At 38.1% G+C, this 22,931-nt stretch overlaps 1 protein-coding gene across 9 annotated transcripts in view; it reads left to right on the forward strand.

Annotated features, from left to right (window-relative positions):
- Window positions 1-6,209: 6,209 nt before the first annotated feature.
- WWOX (WW domain containing oxidoreductase) overlaps window positions 6,210-22,931 on the forward strand; it is a 537,552-nt gene continuing 520,830 nt past the window's right edge. For all 9 annotated transcript variants that reach the window (XM_064459620.1, XM_064459621.1, XM_064459623.1 and 6 more), the window contains exons 1-4: window positions 6,210-6,385; window positions 9,018-9,082; window positions 10,332-10,389; window positions 11,586-11,764. In XM_064459620.1, the coding sequence (XP_064315690.1) occupies window positions 6,279-6,385; window positions 9,018-9,082; window positions 10,332-10,389; window positions 11,586-11,764 (409 nt within the window). In that variant the 5' untranslated portion in view covers window positions 6,210-6,278. The remainder of the gene's footprint in view (window positions 6,386-9,017; window positions 9,083-10,331; window positions 10,390-11,585; window positions 11,765-22,931) is intronic.

A 22,931-nucleotide genomic window follows, 5' to 3' on the forward strand; every position in this document is an offset into this window, starting at 1 on the left:
GTGCTGCCAGGCTCCTCTCTATCCCTTCTACACTCACTAAGCCTTATCTGAGGAGCCCTTTTCTATTGTGTCAAAACCTACGGGCTAGCCTGTCATAACCCACACATGCCTTAAGAGCTGTTTTGCCATGATTTTGTTGTTATAGGTGGCCTTACACCAAGATTTGCTTGATACTTTTTGCAGAAGGTCATGTGCAATATGAATGAAACACAGCTGAATTTAGATAGTTGGATCCTTTCCCATGCATTCGTGGATGTTTTTCTAAGAGGTACAGTATCACTCACACTAAGCATATGGATATCCTGAACGACTTGATGAAGCATCTTTAAAATCAAGTTCTATCAGACACCTTGAAATGCTGTTACAGGGTTTATGTAACATGCATCAAGGAAGAATTCCCAGAGTCTTACCAAGGAAATAAAGTTATTACCGCAAACCAGATGTGATGTGCTTCGCTGGGATGACCATTAGAGATTCAGAGAGAGACGGAAACAAGAGCAAGATTTTTAAACAGATAAACAGTGTAGGTCATCCAAAGGTAACTGAGAGGGGGGTGTAGAAGGACGTATGATACTTCTTTATGTGAATGTATTACACACTAAAGTTCCTTTAAAATACAGGCTGGATTTAAATCTCTCACAAGTGGAAAGTCACTGTGTCAGTTATCAATAAGCAAGACCAGAATCAGCTCAAGATTTTTCAGAGTATTTCCAAAATAAGTTAACGGCAGTCCATACTGCACTAACATCTCTGACATATTAGTCCTGTTTTCCCTCGACATAATTCAGCAGCCAGCCTATGAAAAAAAAAATGTCCACTACAATATTTTTGGAAAATTTATCAGAAATACTGTTTCTCTTTGTGGCAGTTCTCTTTTTTTCTGGAAGTTTTATATGGAGTAGAATGCTTTGTTTAGCATGGATGAAGTCTTTTCCATTTGATCCTGTATCTCGATAATACCTTTTCTTCCATGGTGCTGTAAAGCAATTGCATATCATCAGTGCTCAATACCTATTCTAATGAGTTGCTTTCATAAATAAGGCAGTCCTGGTCACTAACCTGCTAGATCAAGGAAAGGACCTGCGTGCAGTTACTTTGTTACAATGGGCTTTTGTGCTGAAATCATTTTAGGAGGGAATAATTTTTAGGGAAGAACAATTTTTCTAAGAAAAATGCTGGAGTTTAACCTAAACAACAACTGTGTTTGAATTGTATTGATTGTGCATGGACTGCATCCATCTTTATGGTGTGAAGAAGCTCATTAAAGATGAGATTAATCAGGAGTGATAGCTAATTTGATTAAGAAAGGGTACTGGTGATTAATATTTATAAACAGTTATAATGATTTTTCTGTTTTCTTTTCATTATGCTCCATCTCTTTGATTTCTCCTGAATAATTATAAACAAATAATCTGAATACTTTTAAATCTCTCAGAATGAAAACTTCATCTTTTTCATGTCTGTGGTAAAATATCAACTCTTACCTTCATTTTAGAATATACTGGTAATTCCCTATCTTCTTCCATTGCCAGTAATGTTGCACATGCTTATTCTAGTTTTCTCATTGTTTTCTCTGGTGGGAGCTGGGCTAATAATGAAAGACGAACCAGATATTCTCCTATACCCTCCAGGTCTGATGGTGCAAACATTTCCATGTTTAAGTTTAGATGTGTGAGTAGCATCCCTGACCTCAGGGAGACGCTGCAATACCAAAAGTGAATATAAGTGTTCATCACACTGAGGTGCAAGAACTTTACCATAAACGTGTTCTTTCACTAATTAATTTTATTTACCTCTTGCTTTCTTGTCTGTGCAAAGCAATTAAAGCGAAATGCTTAAAAGAGTTTAGATACCCGAATTCCACTTTTTTTTTCTTCTAGCTTATCAGTGTCCAATTTTGCAGCCTGGAAGATGAATAATTACTTAGTAGGTGTGAGTAAATACTTCTCTGTTATATTCAAATACAGGTTTTGTACCTAGGGAGGCTTGACTATTGTCTGTTCTTTTATTTAACCAGCTCATGAAGAACAGTCCATCAATCTTTCAGTGCATCCAATATGGATATAGAATCCAGGGTGAATGAACTGACTTTGAGTCACATCCGACATAGCAGGAGACTAACAGATACGGTGCCTCACAGAAGGTTGACAACTGCCTTCAATGAGGGGCTCAGTGTCATTGCAGAAGAAGTTCCCAGAATGATGAATTTTGACACTGGTAAGTTTGGAATTTATCTTACAGGCTTTTATGCATGCTGATGTACATATATAGCTAAGGAAAAAAGGAAACTTCTGAATCATGCAAAATGGAAGAAAGGAAACGCTTTATTATCAGTGTGTTTGCCCAACTACTAGTGGAACCAGAGCACCCAAGGCTAAGGATACTTAAAGCTCAGAAAGAAACAAATAGCATGAAAAATTACTAGTGTATAAAGCAAAAACTTATAAGCTCTTGAAATAACATATTATATAGGCTGAAGGTTTGGCTGAACACCGCCTCATCTTTTGAATTATTTGACTTATACTTTTCTGCAGTGGGTAAAGTTCGCTCCTGGAGAGTGACAGAAAGTTCTTGCCTGAATGATGAATAAAAGGATAAAATATTGTCCTTTTTAGCATTTATACCAAAACTGTTAAATATAACTTCCTACCATTATTTTGTTAATTAAGTTGAACGAGTTTAATATTTTTATCATAACATATCAGAATTTGAAGGTAAGGACATCTAATATGACCCTGCACATTAATTTCCACACTGTGCATGTTCTTAATGACTGAATATTAAATTATTAAATTAAATATAAAAGCTAGACTTTACAATATTCAAATACCACCTGAAGGAGGTTACTGATGCCACAAGTGTATCAAGGAACAATTGTATTCCACTGTTTTCTGCATCCCATTAGTATTTTGTTTTCTCTGGAAATTTTATTTTAAAAAAATGGACACAGAAACTCTTATGACTGGGATTCCAGCACTGGAGTTTCCACAGAGTTTTCGTAGACAGATTCCATATGCAAAACGTTGTTTATGTTGTTTTCAGAGGAAACTGGAATAACATCAACAACAAAGCCTTTTTTAATCCTGTTAACTTTGAAATTATGTTGAAAATGACATTATTTGTAAGGAAGGAGGATAAAATTCTTGACATTTCTAAAAATAAACTTGGGTAAAAACTCAGGGATTTAAAAAGTTTAAACAGTTTTCATAACTTGAAAGAAAGTCCAGAGTGACCTTGTAAACATTTTTGTGGAAAGCTGAGTTTAACTCCACCAAAAAACCAAAATGTTCACTTGAAGGACGTGGCACATTCACACTATGCAGTAACACAAATAGTCATTTATCGTGTCCCAGTGTATTAAAATCATAGCCTTATGCAGACTGCCCGGCTTTAGTCTACTGCTGAGGTAAGAAAGGCATGAGTCACAGAGACAGAATTTTCACCTGAAAAGAAACAGCTGTAACCTATGAAAACATGTTTTGGCAGCTGCTGAAAAATTTTGATCTGAGGGCTGTTCACATTTTTGTCATATTCCTGAATCATGATTTCTAACTAATAGACACACTCTCAATCAAAGGGATGAATCAACCTTTTGCTGTGTCATCTGGATGCTTTTGAAATATGCCACAATTATTTTTCTCTTGTCCAGACAACTGTCAGTGTCCAAATCCTTGTCAGAAAAATCAGTACTCAGATCTTTGACAGACAATGGCCATGATTCAGCAAAGCACATAAGCCTGTGAATAACATCAAAGAAATGTTAAGTTTTTGCTGCCTTAGGCTTGCCAGTGTAATTATATGACCAAATTTTTATCAATGTTTCTCATGGAGAAGCTAGACAAACACATTTGATTTTGATGGTTTAAAGTACAGCCAACAGAAAATGAGATTAATATTCTAATTGACTTTTGTGTTATTGTGAAATCAACAACCATTTCTAAATGTCTTCTTGTTTTAATTTAACCACTTTCTGGCAGGCTGTGGAATTAATCTTGGTCTGTGACGCTTAGAATCATCAGAAGAATTAATTTACAGGATTGCTGCAGCAATGGATCACAATGAAATCTTTGAAACCGTGTTTGCTAAAATATGACTTTGAAAGCAAGTGTCATAAGATTTTAAGTAGAATGGATTGTTTACTACCCTGCCTCAATGAATATGATGACTGACATCACTGTAATAAGAGACCCATTCTTTTTCTGCAGTGCAAGAAAATGGATAGTAGCTTTACACAACCTGTATTAAAAAAAAACCCAAACAAAACCCAAAACCCCACTAGAACAATGCACATACTGTATACCTCAAAGATAAGTGCGTACACTCAATCAATTTATATACAATTTCTTGCTTTCCTAACACAGAGCTGACGGAGAAGAAGTGATAAGCAGGAAGGCTGCATTACTTCTATCATTTTAAGATTCGAAAAAGTGTCTTAGTTTGTAGTAAAACTGTTACAGATGTCAATGTGTCCTGAAGGTACAGTCCTGCTCTTACTGAAATCATGGCCATTGCTTTCTGGCATTTGAGAAAATGAACAGAACTCGTTCTGCAATTTAATACAAACGGACAAAAACCTGAACTTGCATGGATCCCCACTGAAATCATACTTATATCTCGTATGTGTGCATGAAGTTTCTTGGTGTAATTTGGATTATGTTGGTAAGATATGTAGGTAATCATGTATATATATACATGTATACACATAATTTTGAGATTCTATTTCTCTTTCTAAAGTCACTGTACACACTTAGCATTCAAATACTGCAACTCTGCGGTTTACATTTAGGACATAATGCATACTTATGCAATACAGGTGGTTGGGGTAGGTTAACTGTCAAAAAGGATTTCCACATTCCCACTGAACAGAAGTCATGGAACGCTGGATGCTGACTACTAACCGAGTGCACCAGGAAGAAAACTAACAACTACCTTTTCCTACAGTACTACTGCTAGATTAATACTCTTTTTGTCTATTTCAATTATTAATTAAATAATCTATTCTCTTGAGACCTGGCACACCTCTCCACTCAGTTATCTGTGGAATATTTCTGCTGTTTCCTGGGCCAGAAGTGAGCATGTCACTGAAGTTTCCCTTCCCATATGTTTACTCAAGAGAGTATGGTCACAACCATTTCTAATACTCCCAGTAATACATGAAAACTGCCTCTTGATGATGCATGAGATTTTACTTCTAGCAAGAGGAAATAATTCCTCAGGAGAACCTGCAAAGTGAGGGAGCAGCAGGGCAGAAGAAAGTTCAGGCTGCTTTTTCTAGACAGATATGCCTGCCATTAGTGGGGGGTGAGTGAGCCATATAGTCGGTGTCAGTGCATAAAAACGTTACCCGCAGGAGTCAGCGCACTCTCCTGCATTTGTGGGGTTGCGCTGCCACCTGGTGCAGTCCTCAGTAATCACAGCCTCTGTCCAACACGAGGTTTGGCTTTTTTGCTGAAAACACCTGCCAAAGGACTACAGTGGGAAGATACTGTTACAAATGCTGACGGCTAGGGCTGGTTATATAAATAGATACGACTGTGCCAGCATATAGGTACGGGTTCAAAAGCACTGAGGCAGGCCAGGGGGCGTATGCCACGTCAGCTGAGGGATGGTGACAGAGAGGGTGGTATTTCATCCGTCACAGCCACGAAGGACCACAGCTCCAGCTGCCAGGACAGGAGTTACTGTAGGTTAATGTCAATTCACTGACCTGTAGTGCTTCAGTCTTTGCAGCTGAGTGTATTTATGTCGCCAGGTGACACCGGCCTGGGGAAGGGCTGGTGAGGCAGTCTGCAGCCCCCTGGGTGGGTGCTCGGTGTGGAGAGGTGTTTCTCTCCAGCCAGGACTTCCTCACCAAGCAAAGCAACGTGGAGGAGCTGTGCCTAACGCGGCTACAACGGAGAGTCTCGTCCCAGAGATCAGGAGATGATAACTAATGTCAAAAAAGCTTAAAGTTCTTTTATTTTGTCACTTTTAAGGGCCTCGTTGTATTCACACCCGTCTCTGAAAACAGAAGGCTGAAAACGCTTAATACCCCCAAAATCTGAGATTCTTATGCCACCCGTGACGATTTCAACTCAGCCCGGGGCTCCTTTGGGGTTAAAAACTCCGTGACAGGCGTAAAACCCGCGAGGTGAGCGCTCCCCTCACGGCCGGACTACGCTTCCCATGGTGCTCCGGGGCCGCCCCGCCGTCCCATTGGCTGGGCCGGCCGGAAGGGGCGGTGTGGCGCGGTCCCGCTGGCTGGCGGCGGTGCGGGGCTGCGCGTGGCGCCCGTCCCAATGGCGGCGCTGAAGTACGCGGGGCTGGAGGACACGGACAGCGAGGAGGAGCTGCCGCCGGGCTGGGAGGAGCGCACCACCAAGGACGGCTGGGTTTACTACGCTAAGTAAGGGAGGGGGGCGAGCGCGCCTGGAGCCCTCTTACCACCCGCCGCTTCGCCCCGGGGCAGCGTCCGTGGGGCTGCCGGTGCCCCTCAGCGCACGGGAGGGTGGGAGGCGCAGGAGCCGCCATTTCCCGCCCTTCACCACAGAGGCCGGGGCGGGAGCGGGGCTTGGTGTCGGGAGCGCTGTCCGTGTGACTCGGCTTCCGTGTGCGGTGCCCTCGGCACTCGCGGGGGCGTCGGGCGTGAGCTGGGCCCGCCCTCGCCGCGCCGAGCCCCGCCGGGAGCGGGCGGGCCGGCCCGTGCGGTGCTGGCCGCCCCCGGCAGCGCTCAGCCTCCCGCCGCCGCTGGGAGCGGCGCTGGGGCAGCTCGGGGCGCTCCGGGGTGCGGGGGGGAGCTGTCACACGGCTGTGGCTGTTGCAGCACGCCTCGTGGTTCTGTGGGGAGTCTCCATGCGCCCGGGCAGCGAGCCTACACAATATCGTAGTTCTCTTAGTTTTCCTCCCTGTAGGAATCGAGAGTAAAGAGGTACCTTGGAAGTTAGAAGTTGTAAATGCTCTCCCTCGGCCCTTCCGTATGCCACTGCTTTGACAAGAACTAAAAATTTGCATTTGGCACCATCTGCTTGTGCCACTCTGCAAATGATTACTGTTACAAAAGGGGATGTGCTACCGAGCTAACTCACTCAGTAGAATATATATTTATATATTTTCTCGTCTCTTGTGTTTTCTGTAACCTGCTGATCTTGGAAAAAATCTGTTTCAGGCTGTTTAAAGCGGCAAGATTTATTCCCTTACATAAAAGGGGGGAAAAGCATTGTGCATTCTCACCTGTGGTGAGTTGGCATCTTCGTCCCAAGTTCTGCTTTAAGAACACTGGACGCTATGCTTTAGTTTATCTGAACTTGGTTTATAAACACTAGAAATTCTCTCTAGGTGTTTGTTTTTCTTAGGTCAAGTATCCTTATATTTGCTTTGACTTCAAAAGCTCTTTTAAAGAGGAATCACCTGGTGAAAGTAACAAACCTACAAAATAGTGAGATATTACTGAGAGTAGTTTTTACACAAACAATTCATTGAACAGTTCTGTTTTTTAACTGTTGTGAAACTGAACTAAATCCATTTAATTTAATGACATGACATTAATATGTCTTTACCAGCTGAAAATCTTGCCCGGTGTGTCTAAAAATACTTGACATGAAGAGGTGTTACGTTACTGCTACCTTTAACATAAGCTCTGTATCTGTGAGACCTCTGCATCTTCTGGAAATTTGTTTTTAAACTTTATCAACAATATGAACTTTAGACTTAACAGGAATAGAGTTACTTTGGTTTAAGACCTTTAAAGGTCTCTGTGATGAGTTGGGTATGAACACAGTCAGTTACTGAAGCTTGGTGGGCACGCGTTTGTTTGTTGAGCTATGGTAATTTGGTAGCATACCTCGCATCAGACTGGAGTACCTCAGGGTCTTATAGATTTAGTGTGCAAGTGTCCTGAAGTTCAAGTGCTATTGCAGGTCACACAGATGTGCTTAGTCAGTCTCAGACCCCCAGCCGTGATTCTTGTAATACAGTATGCTGTCGCTGTGGGCTAACTGCGTGGTTGTTACAGGAAGGAAAAGTTGCTTATGTGATGTCTAAGTTGCTATTGGTACTAGATCTATAGTTTAGTGATTATTTGTGTATGTTATTCAATAATGCCGTCGGTCTTCATGTCATCCTTGAGCATCTATCAATTTCGACACTCTTTCAAGTAATCCGTGCCTGACTCTTTATATATAAGCTTGGTTATTACTTTAATGAAAGATAAGATTTTAATATCCAACCTGATTCTAGCACTTTGGGTATTGTAAGATGTTGTTTATGTGTACATCACTTTGCTTATTAGTCTGTAGTGCAGAAACCCTTATGATAGAGTATACTAATTCTCTTACAGTTATTTAAGTGAATAAAATCTCTGAATTGGAAGAAGAGATGTGAAACCATTATCACCCATATTAAATAAATAGTCTGTTAGTCAAGGCCTTTGGATAAACTTACCTGTTCAAAGCTGCAGTTGCTCATGTAGAAATCCAGACATATTTACCTAAGAGCTTGCAAATCAATATTATTAGACAACAGTTTTAGAAGGGTGCTTTTGTTATTTGAAAACTTTCTAATATTATTCTTACTAGTTTCTGATAAACTATTTTCTTGCTTCTTTATTACTTTTTCCTGCCAAGGTTTACCATCTTTTTGAGAAGTTTTCTGAGTCTGTTAATCCAAAAGTTGTTAAAGAATAACATTTTCTTTCTTCACATCATAAGCAACAAAACTGAGATTGAAAGTCAAATATTTATTAGAATTTTTATGGACTCCTGTGCTCTCTGGTTAGTTACTTTTCCTTCAGAACGGTGGCAATATGGAAGCCTAATAACTTCTAACAGCAGTTTTGACCTTTCTTCAACAAGGGATTGACATGTTTGGGATTTTTTTGTGGAAGACAAGCCATTTCCTGAACTGTATTTTTAAAAAATATTAAAAAAAAAAATTTTAAAAATAGTTAAACTGTATTTACTGTATATAAAAAAAAGAAATGGATTACATCAGAAAAATTACTAAACAATTTTAAAAAATCTTAAACTTTTCTTTTCCTACAGCCACCTGGAAGAAAAAACACAGTGGGAACATCCGAAGTCTGGCAAGAGGAAACGTGTTGCAGGAGGTTTGTATTAAGCTTTTGAAATGAACTGAAATTATGTTACAAGCATCATTTGGATTTTGTGCATGAACTATATCTCATTTTGATCTTCTAGTTGATACTAATCACCTAGGCAAACCGAGCCTGCAAAATAGAGCTGATTTCAGTGTGGTTGTACCTATGTGTCTGTTGCAGAGTGATCACTTTGCAGTTTTATGGCTTGTTTTGCTCCATAAAGCCAAAGTACTAATTCCAGGATAAAGGGATTGTTTTACTGTGGCTTGTAAAAAATATAGTCAAAGGCTGGAATTCTCTGATTGGGTTCTGATACCCTGGTGTCCATCAGATAATATTTATAGTTGGATTACATTCTTCAAAGAATATATTTGATCAAAGAATATCCCTGGCACAAAGGGAAGTCCCGTTAGTTTTAATTTTGCTTGTTTTCTCTAATACAATTGAATGGTTGTGCCAGAACAGAAGACAGCCAATGTTGCAGGACACTTCCAAAGGTATGACTTCTTAAGGACCTTGGATCATTGCCTTAAATTAGATCTTCCCAGAAGCTTCTATATGGCATACCTACAGGTACTATACTGTTGGCAAGCCGTATTTCTTTTGGCATTGGCAATGTGTCAGTAGATTTCGAGCTGAATGAATTATAATTGAATACTTTTCAGCCAGGATTAGAAATACTGGGAATACTGTCTCTTAGGTACTTCTGTAGGGTCTTCTATATGAGAATTTATTTTGTAAAGATTTATCGTTTTTGTTTTTATCTGTCCTTCCAACTTTGATTTAGCATACCCCATACCCACTTGAGGGTTATGATCTTCCAGCTTTTGGTATGTGTTACATGTAACTCTTCCTACATTTAGTTCAATGTTTTTGCTATCTGCTTTTATCAGGGATGAATATGAAACTGTGTTTAGTATAGGTGTGTATGTACTAGGATGCATGGTTGCATTTTGCCAGTTTGTGCTATAACGTGAAATAATCTTTTTATAAAGAATTTTTAGATTATGCTCAATGCTCAATGGTCATTACAGTGGTAGCAGATCTCCTGTGTATTGTACTCTTATTAGAGAGCAGTTGCGTGTGATTAGGGAAAGCAATCCTCCTTCCATGTTCCAATATTGAAGTGCAGCAGGTAGCTGCATTACCTACAGAAATAATGCAAAATTTTGCCACATCTGACCGAGAAATCACTTGAACTTCAAATCTGAGTGCGCTGTAATGCCTGCAAAAAGATAATGTTTTATGTGTTTCCTAGGCCTGCCATATGGATGGGAGCAGGAGACTGATGAAAATGGACAAGTCTATTTTGTAGAGTAAGTATATCAATATATAGAATATGGACAAGTAGGGCAACTGTGTTTCATGTTGGGTAGCCTTTCTGAGTCACAATACTTGTCTTTCCAGCTGATGTTGTCAAAGAAATTCATAAGTACAGTGTCAGGGTCCATATGCAGATATTACAGTTGTAGCAGTGTCTAAACACCCATTTGTGGTTTTCTAAATTCTTCTACGAGCACAGAAATACCTACTTGGGTGGCAGATCGAAGCGGCTTGTGTAGCCACGTCTCAGTGTGAGCTGACCCTCAGGCAATGATTGTGTAGGCTTGTTTTGTTTGTATACCTTCATGGATAAACTCTGTATGTATAACTTCAAAAACGTATCCAGAACTTCAGGGCTGATTGTTAACATTGCGGTAGTGCTTTAAACATAAAAGATGAAAACAAAATTGCGTCAGCTCTGACTCACTTGCCATGTAAAGCACAGAAAGAAAAGAGGACAGGGCTTGAACTAGCAAAGACTTTTAGAAAGGTAAGGGAGGAGGAAGTTCACAGAAGCAGAAGGAGACTTCTGGGCACATTTCCTTCCGTATCTTTTTAATGGCACGGTCAAAATAGGCTAGTTATCTTAAATTTACTTGCCAGAATGAAGAATATTCACAGACCAAAATATTAAGTGTAGCCTCTCTGTCATGGAATGAAGGGTTGAAGACTGAAAGTTGTTGCTTAGTGCCTTTTTCCGATATTGTCTAAAGAAAACTAAAATTCCATTCTAGAAAGGTGAGCCTGACCTGAGTCATGCTGTTTGCTGAGATGATTTGTTTTCAGTTGTTTGAGGAAAGAAAGTACTGAGCTACATTTCTCATTGGTATATTGTTTCAAGGGAGTAGCGTAGGCCCCTTTTATAGAGCTCCTAAGAGAAGGCAGTCTTCCTTAATAGAATGCGTTTTTCCCTTTGACAAAATTCTGCTTTCTGTGTCGGGTTTACGTGAAGTTCGTAATGGCACTGTGAAGTAAGTGAATACAATTAATAATGGACACTGTCACAACTGGAAAAAAGGTTGATAAAAAAATAATTGGGATCATTTTAACAAAACTGAAAAAATAATTTGATTTTGGGGAATATAAATAATCCACTGGAATTGTACACAACAGTGCTTGAAATAAATTTAAAATGTAAATGCAGAGTACGGAAGGGTCAAAGCAGTTGAATTTTTGTGTTCTCTTGTAGCCACATAAACAAAAGGACTACCTACCTTGACCCAAGACTGGCCTTTACAGTTGAAGATAATCCAGTAAAACCTACTACTAGACAAAAGTATGATGGAAACAGTACTGCAATGGAAATACTCCAGGGCCTTGACTTGAGTGGAAAAGTGGTTATAATCACGGGAGCAAATTCAGGAATAGGTAGGTTAAAATTACTCATAAGGTAAAATATAACAGTCTTGATCTTACAGGCTCCTTTGAACATCAAGTTGTTGTTTAAACATCTGTACTTTTGGTATTCAGACTTGGTTTGCATTATTTCCATATGCAACCTCTAGTTAGAAAACTTTGTTCAGGTTTGTGTACTGCTTTTTGAAGAAGTGTGGGGAATTTGGAGCTTAGAGGAGAGCTACAGGGAAGATGTCAAGTTCTGAAACAGTTGATTTTTGTCTAGAAAAATATTGATGGAGGCATTTTTACATTATGTAAATATACAGAGGATGACTGTTAAAGGGAAGTTCCTTTTTATGATCTTAGTGGCTAGGACAGGGAGTAAGGTTTGTGTGGCTGCCAGGGGGTTTACATAAAGTATATAGAAAAACTTTCTAATGGCAGCAAGTAAACTCGGGTAAAGATTTTTCCAAGGAGGCTGTGGAATTTTTATCTCTGAAGGTATTTTCAAGTCAACCTGATGATGAACTTGTGTCAGAATGTCATATTTAATGCTCCTTTAGGGCAAAAAAAAGTATGTCTATGACCTTTTGAAATCCCTGTTAGTTGTATTTTCTAGCAGGTTCATAAATCCTTTTAGACACTGAGCTTGTTTAGCTATCTGTTACATACTGTTACTTCTATAGTGGGTGAGTATTTGAGAGATTCTAATTAGCTGCTTTTGTTTCATTTTATAATGAAGCATTGGTGCTTAGGGGCTTTGCCTTTCTTCTCAGAAGACACGATTTCTTTTTCAACTTAATTTGCTAGGCTGTTTGAAGTTTCACTCAGCAACCTGCACAGGGTATGTCTTTTTCTGTGACTTAAATTTGTGGATGAGCCACAAATATTAAAATATTGGTGTGGTTTGGTGTTAGAGTTGAACCTTTGTAAATCTCTTGTTCCCTTTGTGGTTTGCATTTTTCATTATGGTGGGATTACATCAATATTGAAAGGGTCCTTATACAAATTGTTGGGCGTCTTCTTTTAGTGCAGGATCTTGACATAAATGCATTTACGAGGACACTAGAAAATGTTGGAGATGTTCTGGAAAATGGGTTAAAGGCAGGACTTAGTACGCTGAATTCTCTTGGTCTTTACCTCTTAATTGTTTCAGGGAGTGTTATCCTACAGGAGTCGGATGAAGAATTTAAAGTTTTATGGTGGCTTGCAATTTAGGCGTTACCAGCACAGGTCCTGCTGTCACTGCATGATACGCTACTGCAGACTGGTATTGCAATTAGGGCAGTAACTGTTGTACTTATCTGTCTCAGTGAGGAATCTGTGTTTTCTAGTACGGTTTGCATTCCAGATTCTTGGTACAGCATGTCTTTATATTGCATCAAGCAGTAGAATTTGCTTTGTATGCAGCTGTGCAGTCTCAGAACATTTAAGAATTACTGGGACTGAAATGGTTTGCCTTCAGCAGGAGAAGAGCTACTGTTCAGACTCGCTGAATGAGCTGAAAGTGTTTCATATATGGCAAAAGATTAATCCGAGATACATGATTTTGTCAAGATTTTTTTTTTCTCTTTCTCCCTTAGTTTATAATCTGGATTGATCACAAGTAAGCAAGGATATCCTTGCATGACGTCGTCTTTGCTTGTGACATATATGCACAGACATGTATACACATACACACATCTATATATATTTTCTTGATTTCTGTTCTTAGGTGAGGGCAGGATATCAGCCCTGGTCAGAAGCATACCAAGAGTGGGAGCATTAGTGAAATAAGCCTTGGGCTTGTGCTGCTATGTGAGGTTAGGACATAAGGGGCCCAAAACTTATGAAGGTGATGTAGCAAATATGTGATTAAGGTGGCGTTATGGCCTGTATAACACAAAACTCTTGCATACCATGTTGCATTTAATACTGCTGTAGTCTTAGGCTTAGTGTCTGATACTGTTTACCAACTGCCATGGAGCATGGATTAAGGAGAAAGCAGTTCTAGGGTTTATGCTTCTTATGTAACCTATGTTATTTTTTCCTAGCGCTAAGGGCTTCTGAGAGAGGACGTAATCTGAGCTGGGCTTGTGCTGATTATGACTGGTTGACCTGTTTGATGGAGAAAAACAAGGTTCAGACTCCTTGGTGTTGTATGAAGGGAACGGTCCCCCTTTGGGATTGGCTAATAGTGTTCTTGTCCAATTAATTTGGACATAATTGGCAGAATTTGAAGTTTCCTTGAAACTCTGTTGTCTTGGTCTTTAAAATTTATCAGTCTTCGCTTAACTCTTAGGCATGCCTTGTGACTCTTAGCAAATTGCTTTGAATGTGTCAGTGTCACATAATGGATTGCCATGTAGAGATCCCTGTGAGCTTTAGTATGTCTACACAATTCTTCGGGGCTCCATGTGGAAATACTGATTAGCTAGCTCAAGCGGAATCTTAACCAGTTTTGGCTCTTGTTCCCCAGTTAGTTTAGGATTTCAGTGCTGTGCTCCACTTTGTGTTGCAGATACTCCTTTTAAACTCTGTATTTTGAAGCTAGTATTTTCCTCCCTGAGTATTTTGATCAGTAAACAATTACTGTGTTTTCAGAACACTAACATGGTTTCTTAGAGGTAAGTGTAAATATTTCCAAGGAAATATCGCTGTCCGTTAAGCAGAAAGTGATTGAAAAAGAATGTATTACTTTTTGAGCATTTGTACTTAATAACGTAAGGAAAAAAAATTCACTCGGACCCTTTGCTGTTGTCAAAATTAGTTTCAATGCTATATTTGAAATTAACTTTGTGCTATCTGTACATGAGAAATTTTTAGTTTCAAGATGGGTAGAACAAAGATCAAGGTGTAAGTTGGCAGACTACAGTCTATCAAAATGCAGAAAAATGCATTTTCAATTACTGCATTGCTGGATGATCATGATAAAAATTGGAAAATACTGAGAATGCCCTGAAAGATGGATGAACACAGAATTTTTTTTTATTCATCCGCATACACTGCTTTAAGGTAGCAAAGTTAAGAACAGATCAACAAAGATGGAATGATAGGTTAATTGAGTTTATTTGTAAATCTAATACAGGGAATCCAGTGCAGCTTGCCAGGAACATTCTCCCCCCCCCCCCCCCCCCCCCCAGTTGAAAAACCTTCTCATCTGAAAAACAGACGTTTGCTTAACTATTGAGGGAGTACTTTGGATCACTTCAGTGGGGGTAGAGTTTTGGTGGTATCCCACGTACTGGCTTCTCAAATGTTACCTCATTGCCATTAAATTTTCTTAATGTGTCTGTGAAATGGGGAGACTATCTGCTCTGTGGTTCTTTTCATTACTGATTAGGAATATGGACTGTAAGAATTTCCTATATTACATACCCACTTCCTTAACTTAGTCCTTAAAATTGCTGCAAAAAGTGTGGGGAAAAAAGTGCTAAAAAATTAGATTTATAAACACTTCATTAGTTTTCATTAGCAACTTGGTAAAGGTTAATGAATTATTCTCTTCTTACACTACAAAGAGATCATAGCAGATAAAGAGTTACTAGTAAAATGTTTTCTTATTTTTTATTTTGGAAGCTTTTTGCTCAGACAGTGCAGTCCAAATATTCTTTGGATTTTTTTCTCACCTATTTTTTTAAGCCGAATCAACATTTTAGCGTGAGTATCACATTAGAAGTTAAGGTAGGTAACTTTTGGTCACGGTAAAGCTGCTGTAGTAAAAAGAACTAAGACTGACTTACTGAACAGTTTAGTCTTGTGTCAATCCTGGTTTTAAAAGCTTATTGTTCTATGTACATTTAAACGTGAGTAGTGTAAATTGTCAGTTTGTTCTCTTGAAGTCCGTAAGACTTACTTCACTGTGAGGAATTAAAGATAGCATGCAATTTTGTGTGTGTGTTGTTTTTTTCTTTCAAAGGTCTCAACATCAGTTAGATTACAGAGAAAATACTTCCCTGGCATGCTTCTTGTATGACTAAAGTCATACTTTGTAATTTTTCCACTAGAGGGCGGTGTTGCTCTTTGGAAACACGAAACAAAAGAGGTCTGGTGCTTTTTCCTGGTTTTGGTAAATGCTCCTGTAATTTTGTTGTTTGTGTTCTTAATTATTAGGGCTAGAATCCAAAATTTTAAAAAGCATGTCAGCTGTTCATCTAGCTTTAATTTCATAAAAAGATGTGGTATTTTCAACTGCATCTGTAAGCAATCTCATCAAATCAAACAATTTTTTAAAAAAGAATATTACTTGGTTTTAATATCAGGGAGTCAGTTGTGTAGCTAATGTGATTTTTCTATGACTTGTATAAATATTGCTATCTGCTTTTAAGATTCATATAGCTATGTGACCTTGAAACTACACGTTCTGTTTTCTGTATTGGGTGCAGTTGCGTCTAAGCTATTGTGACTACTTACGTTTTGCTACTCATGCATACTCTAGCAGTGTTGCAGTGTATTATGGAAGGGCAAAAGGTGTATGTTCTGTGCAGTAAGGCAGATTCCACAAAGTAGGATTTTTCTTAATGCTGTTCCAAGATTCTGTCACAAACCTGTGTTGATAATTGCCACCAAACCGTTGCTCAAACTGCAGTTCTAATTTTCCTGCTATATGAAGGTCAAAAGAAATCTGTTAATTGCTTTTATAAGGGATGCCCAGAACAAGCACAAATTATCTCAAGAAAATGAAAATCACTTTTGGCTTTGAGCAGCTTAATTTTTTTTCAAATACTGAAGAACATCCAGAAGCTTTGGTCATAATGTGGCTTGCTATATTGCTTTTCTTGATTATGTTTTACTAGAGTAAACGGTGTAATTTTGTAATTGTGGAAATGTTTTAGATTATTTCTTCAAAATAATTGTTGGTTAACATTTGATTAAATGGAATTCTCTTCTTTTCTGGCACTTTTCTTGCTGTGCAGTGGAGCGGCCTTAGCCAGGAGAAAAGTTGTGTCTTAGGTACTAATAGTCAGTACTTAAAAAAGATGAGTCACTGCTCCAGTCAGCTTTTGGTCTGCATATACTTTTGGTGTGAGAAGCTACTGTATTTCTTTTATTTCTTGTACGGAACTTCAGTATTAGCAACTTTTGTCATACTGATGCAAAAGGTTGGGAAACGTGCTTATAATTTATTGCAATTGAAAATCTGCTTTTTAATTTAAAAAGTTGTTTTAAGTAACTGGCCCTTTAATTTATAAATGATAAGCAGAAGTTTTTTCCATTTTAGTCCTTTCTCTCATAGCTTTTTTTTTTCTGCTGGTGACTCTATTGGTGTATTAGGTTTTCAGTGTGGACAGCTAGCTTGACGTAGTTAATAAAAAAAGGTTAATGCAAAACTTGTGCAAGTAAGATTGTAGCATATCACTCAGGTTTTTAAACTCTTAAGTCTGATTACATTACAGCTAAAAATGATTAGTAAATTTTAGTGGAAGATGACGTGTTTTATTAAAATGTGTTTTTACGAACACAGGAAATATAAAGCAACTTGTTTTTTTCCTATTAACTACTAAAATACAGTTAGCAGCTATCTCCTTTCATTCTTTTAAAATTGATTTATGCTACACCTGTGGCTGATTTGCATCCTGTTAAACAAATGTAGCCAATACTTCAGGATCAGGTATATGAAATCGGGGAAGAGACTTAGTGCTAAAACTCTGTTTTGAGCTCAGCTATCAGAATAGAGCCTATGCAGCTTTTGAAATGCGTTATGTATTTAATGAGCTGTATTCCCAGCATCAAATGTCATAGTTAATTGCAGTGAGGGTTTGTATATGTACGCAAACATAACTGAATGTTGTGAAACTGTAGAAAGTAACATTCTGACAATGGGTAACTTGGTAATTTACTTAATATTAATCATAGTAACATGTAGATGATTAGATTGTGTTCACACACAGTGGTGCTTTTGTGATAAATACAAATTAGGTAGCTCTGGAATTTATCATGTGCCTTTCACTGTATCACCTGCACCTAATTCAGAAATCTCTCTCATATGGGACATTATTTGAATACTTTCCATCTGAGAGCAATGCAGAATGGCTACTCCTCTTAAATTGTTCTGCTCCTAAAATACTAGAAACTCTTCTGTCTCCCGTACTGGGAAAAACGAATAAAGTTTCAGTGGTCTGGGACGTGGGAGTAGCTGTGTTACTTCTGGGACTGAACACACCTAAGATCTGGTACTGTCAGAGTGGAAACAGAACTTTAAACTATTGGAAAGCTAGGGATCTTTCTTTTCAGTAAGCACTGTATGCTTACATTCATTCAGAAAGATCCCAAGATACTTGTTTTTCTGTCATAATTTTATTGTATTTAAAAAAGTTATATTCAGTAGCTTTTTACTTTTTTGTTTATCAAAGGAGTATAAAAAATAAGTGAACTTGTACATAAACAATACAACACCCATGGCTGGACTGCTGTGCTTTGACTGTGTGCTTTTGTACTTCATCCTGGCAGAAGCTAATGGAAGTTTGTTTTATTGGGGGAGTGATGTATCGTATAGCTTCAGAATTTCTGAATTCCTGATTTCTGAGCTATGGTTTCTGTATGTCGTGTAGTAGTGTTTGAGCACTTCTTGTAGTTGTACTGTTCTGAATCAATCTTGTAGTTAAAAAGCAGAATCTACCTTCAGAGCCTTGACAGAGGCAGGTGTGGTCAACCTCTTTTGTATTTCTTATGCCAGTTGAGTAATAGCTGATCGAGTAATGGGTACTACCCATAAGAGGAGCAAAATTAAACTTTTAAAACTTCTCTGAATTTCTCATGAAGATCATTTAAGGTCTTTAATAGATGCTGGCTAGCTTTCACCACTATTTCACATCTATTGGCAGTGGAGACATGTGAAAAGTATGATGAAAAAGGACACCTTTATTTCTTAAGAAATCAAAAATTGCTCTCTACCTGGAGAGAAGAGAATTTTGTGAATATGGGGAACTATTCTAGTTGCAGAAGTTACTGAGATTATTTGTGGGTGACATAGCATTTTTACTGAGGCTGGCTTTATTGGCCTTCACAAAGAAGGTAACATTTGCTGAATCCTAATTAGAGGAGTGAATGGTCTCATTTAAGTCAAACTCGGATCATATGGGAGGAATAAAACAGACCCTTACAAATACCATTGAGGACTCTCATTTTAATAGTATTAGTCTGACTCTCTTAAATATGTTCATTGTCTTTCACTGTATTGCATGGAGTTTGGTGGTCTAAGCCCACAGATGTTTGTCTGAATCTGTCAGTAAGGAGTTTTTCAGTTCTGTTTTTGAGCTAGATTGCAAATTTTCCTTGAAAAATGTACACATTTTTCTTTGAAAGCACAAAGTTTATTTTCTAATTTCTCTTGTCTGTTTCAAGATGAAATAGTTTTTAAAGGTTATACAATTGTCAGGACGTCTGCAAAGGAACTGCCTTAGATAGTCCTCTGTTTCAGATTCACTTTATGATTTCTTCTATGGTTTTGTAGTTTTTCTTAGGCTGTAAGACCTGAATTTTGTCAGACTTGAAAAAAGCCTGGTTTTGTTGCATAGTTTGTTTTGGAAAAAAACAATCTTTAAGAGAAAATACATCTGTCTGGTTTTGGTCTGTATTGTTGTTTTTCTCAATTCCATTAATAACTTTTCATGAAGATTTCCAAGTGTAAACTTCTTTCTTGTATGTTTTATTATGCTGAATAAACAGCAAAGTGTTTTCTTTCCAGTAATTGTCTATTATTTGCATCCCTTTTTCTTATGAGAGCAGAAAAAGGGGGTGCAACATGTGGGAGCAAGCTTGTGACAATGCTTCTTGAACGGTCTTTTCCTACTATGTAGATATTTTTCTCAATTTAGTGAAAAGAGTTTGTCATCTGGATCAAAATTAGCTTTCATAAATGCATGAATTCCTGTTGATTAATTAAATTGAAACTTCTGCCTGTTTTTATTATGAAGAATTTCTGTATGTAATTCTGTTATAGCTCTGGTGCAGAGCGAAGGGACATGCTGGGGTTTTGCTAAAGAGATGCATCTTACGTTCTCACTAAACAAGCAAAACTTGTGGTGAATGAAGTATTACAGCCTTTGGACAGTTGTATGTTTTCATGCTGGAAGTGTTTCACATGCGGAGAACCGAAGTGGGTGTTATTTATGGAGGTTTGGGCTCAAAGCTTATTGTGAGGCAGGCAGAAAGATCAGCAATATATAACCTTGGATTATTTTTCTTGGCCAAGTCCTAGCTGTTCCTGAGATACTTTTGTATTTATTGGGCTTTTAAAAGCATGAAAGAGTTGTTCCTTGACGTATATTTTGAATTTTTTTTTTTTAATTCTAGGCTCCATGTATCACATGTTTCACTGTTGCAAGCAGCACAGTGTATTAACAGAAAAGCATGGCTGGCCTGGGTGCAGCCAGTGTGTGTATGCTTTGCCCTGGTAGAATAAAATAACCTCTCATGAGAAAAATAAGTTACCTGATAAAAACATTTTGCAGATCCAGCTTTACAGCAGGGTCTTCTGCCAGCACAGTCGTGTTGTTTAGGGACTGTTTTCTTGCCATCCTTCACTGGCTAATGGAGGCAGTGAGGGTTTGGTTTTAAGCCCTTTTAAAATGTGGTTGGGTGGGCAAGGTGAGGGGAAAAAATAATCATCCTTCAGCCTAGTACAGTTTGGTATTGTATATGCAGTTATGTATTTTAGTTTCATGTTGTTACTCTGGCCTCAACAGACTTACTTATTCTCTTGTGGAAGCACTGCTTGCTTAATGAAGAATTAATGGGAAAAGTAATGCTGAAAAATTAAAGACTGAATTTTTTAAGTTCCATGATCCACTTGTGGACCAAACTTGGCGTGGGTTATCTTAAACCACATGAGTAGCCCTACCATAAAAATGTTGGTGTCTGTATAGAAGTTTCCTTGTTTGCTTCTTACTTAAACACGCCTTAAAAAATAAGCTAACACCTGGCTAAAATTTTTTTAGGTATTTTCTTTGTGGAGGTCCAAAACTTTGTAGTAGGCGTGAATTATTTGTACTGTTGTTTTTGGGGAATGGGAGTACAGTGCTTTTCCAGGAGAGCGTGGGTCATGCAGGAGGTATATTTTTGGCCAGAGTATGTTATCTGGGTAATTGGTGTAGAGAAGCACAGTTTATGGAGGGGAATGTGCCTGTGGGGTGGAACTTTCAACTCTTTCTGTTGCAGGATGTTAGTAGCTGTCAGTCAGGGATTAGTACTGACATATTTTGAACAATTAAAAAACTACTAAAAGCTATTCTTTACAAACTTTGAATAACGTTAATAGAGGAGGGTTCTTTTTAGTTTACAGTGCTGTATTCTGAAAACTTAGGGTAGGTCATAGTGACTGAGTTTTCCATGAGTGCCATCGTTCTGTTTTAACTCTGGCTTAATATTGTGGGATGCTAATACTGCTCTACGTAAGGCTCCAGCTGTCTACTTGTTACATATTGTAAATATTAAAAGGTCCTCCTGGACTTCTGTAATTTATTTTTCTTATTGAGTAAGCTGAAAATGGTGTCAGATGTTCATACTGCTTTTTCATGTCCATTTTGATGAATCTATTTATTACTTCTGTAATGAGTAGTACACATGGTTGGTTAGCCAAGTTATTGAACTTCATCAACCTTGGCTGAAATTCACAATGCATGTGAAACTTGTTGTAACATGTAAGAAATTACATCTGGGCGAAAAGGTTCAGTAATGATTACTACTTGTAATGGAATCTTTTCACAAAGGATGGGATTGAGCTGTTTGCCTGTGTTGTATTTTCTAGTAGCCCTTTACAGGGAATAACAGATTTATAGGACAGGAGCCTTCATATGTGGTACTTTGTCTGTTATCTAAGAGTTAAAAAGACACTTCAGTGGGCCGCAACATAACTTGATCGCTTTTCTGTCTTCTGAAATACTTATTTTCACAAAGGTTTTTCTCATTATTTTATGCATGTCTGATAGTCCAGAGATGAAAAGACCTTTTGCATGATTCAATCTATCTCGCTGCAACACCTTGTGTCTTTGTTCTGAAAGCTAATTGTGCAGCAGGAGTTATTCAAATAATTTCAGCTGGATGTTTGTATCTGTTTGGAATGCTTGTTAGATGGTGGGGACAGAAGAGGTTGATAAATGCATACTGTTTTCTAATGACAGTATCTTCTGAGACATCTAGGGACTTCTCTAGAGACTGTCACCACTAGTTATAGCCTAAAGATAATACGTTAATGGACATGATGTTTTTGACTTACCAGCAGAAAATTTCTTAGTGACTCTACCTATGCTAAGCCGTAGGGTCACAAGAAGAAGGGATTTCAGTATCTTGTGTCCCTTTCAAGCTTCTCATGTTTGATTGTGTCAAGGATCTATAAGGTTTTGAAACTCAATTCTGAAACAGTAAAACCCTACCAAGAAGGAAATGAAAGGAGGCAGGTAAGGACTTCAGATAAAGGTCGAAATCCTTACCTGATTAACAGGAGTCTCAGTGCTGACTTCAGAATTAGTGAGGCCAGAACTTTGCCTGAATTACAGAATAGGGATAGTACTGTGAGAAAGAAATTGATCTTATATTTATCCTAAAGCCTATGATATGCAAACCTTTCTAAAAGATGTTCTGTGACTTAGGAAAACAAACACATCAAATGTCACATTCTTTTAATAAATCTCAAGGGAAGAGCATGAAAAATGTAGGTTTGGCTTCTGTGATGGTGTGGGGTTTTTTTCTTTTTAAAATTAACAATATTTGCAGTTCTTAGTTCTGTTATTGACTACACACTGTCTTTTGCCTTCCTGGTTTTATTTTACTTCTGTGAATGAAATTTTTTTTTGTTTCTTCTTTTTCTATTTCTTCTAAAGGCTTTTCTCTTGAATATGTGAGATATTTTGTAGCCTTCTGTTCAGCTACATGGCCTCAGTTTTTCTGTTCCTGTGAAATCTACCTGGTTTGGATTTCTGGCTGTACTTCTGCGTGGTGGTGTTTAGTACTTTATCTGTTGCTTCAGAAAGCTCCCTACAAACCAGCTGTCTTCAAACCTGAATAGTCTTGTAGTAATATCCTTTACGTTTCCTCTCCTTCACTGTTTTGATGTTCCTATTCTTAGTTAGTGTCTCCTTTCTACTAAAAGACTATTGAAGTTAGGTTTTCTGGTTGTTGTTATACTTTATTGATAGTAATAATATCTGTGTGAACAAGGAACTGTCCCAGTTCAGTTTCAGATATATTTCTTTAAATCTGTGGAATGCAGTGTGACTTG

This window comes from Phalacrocorax carbo, chromosome 8 (genome assembly GCF_963921805.1).
Source record: "Phalacrocorax carbo chromosome 8, bPhaCar2.1, whole genome shotgun sequence".
NCBI classification, from domain to species: Eukaryota; Metazoa; Chordata; class Aves; order Suliformes; family Phalacrocoracidae; genus Phalacrocorax; species Phalacrocorax carbo.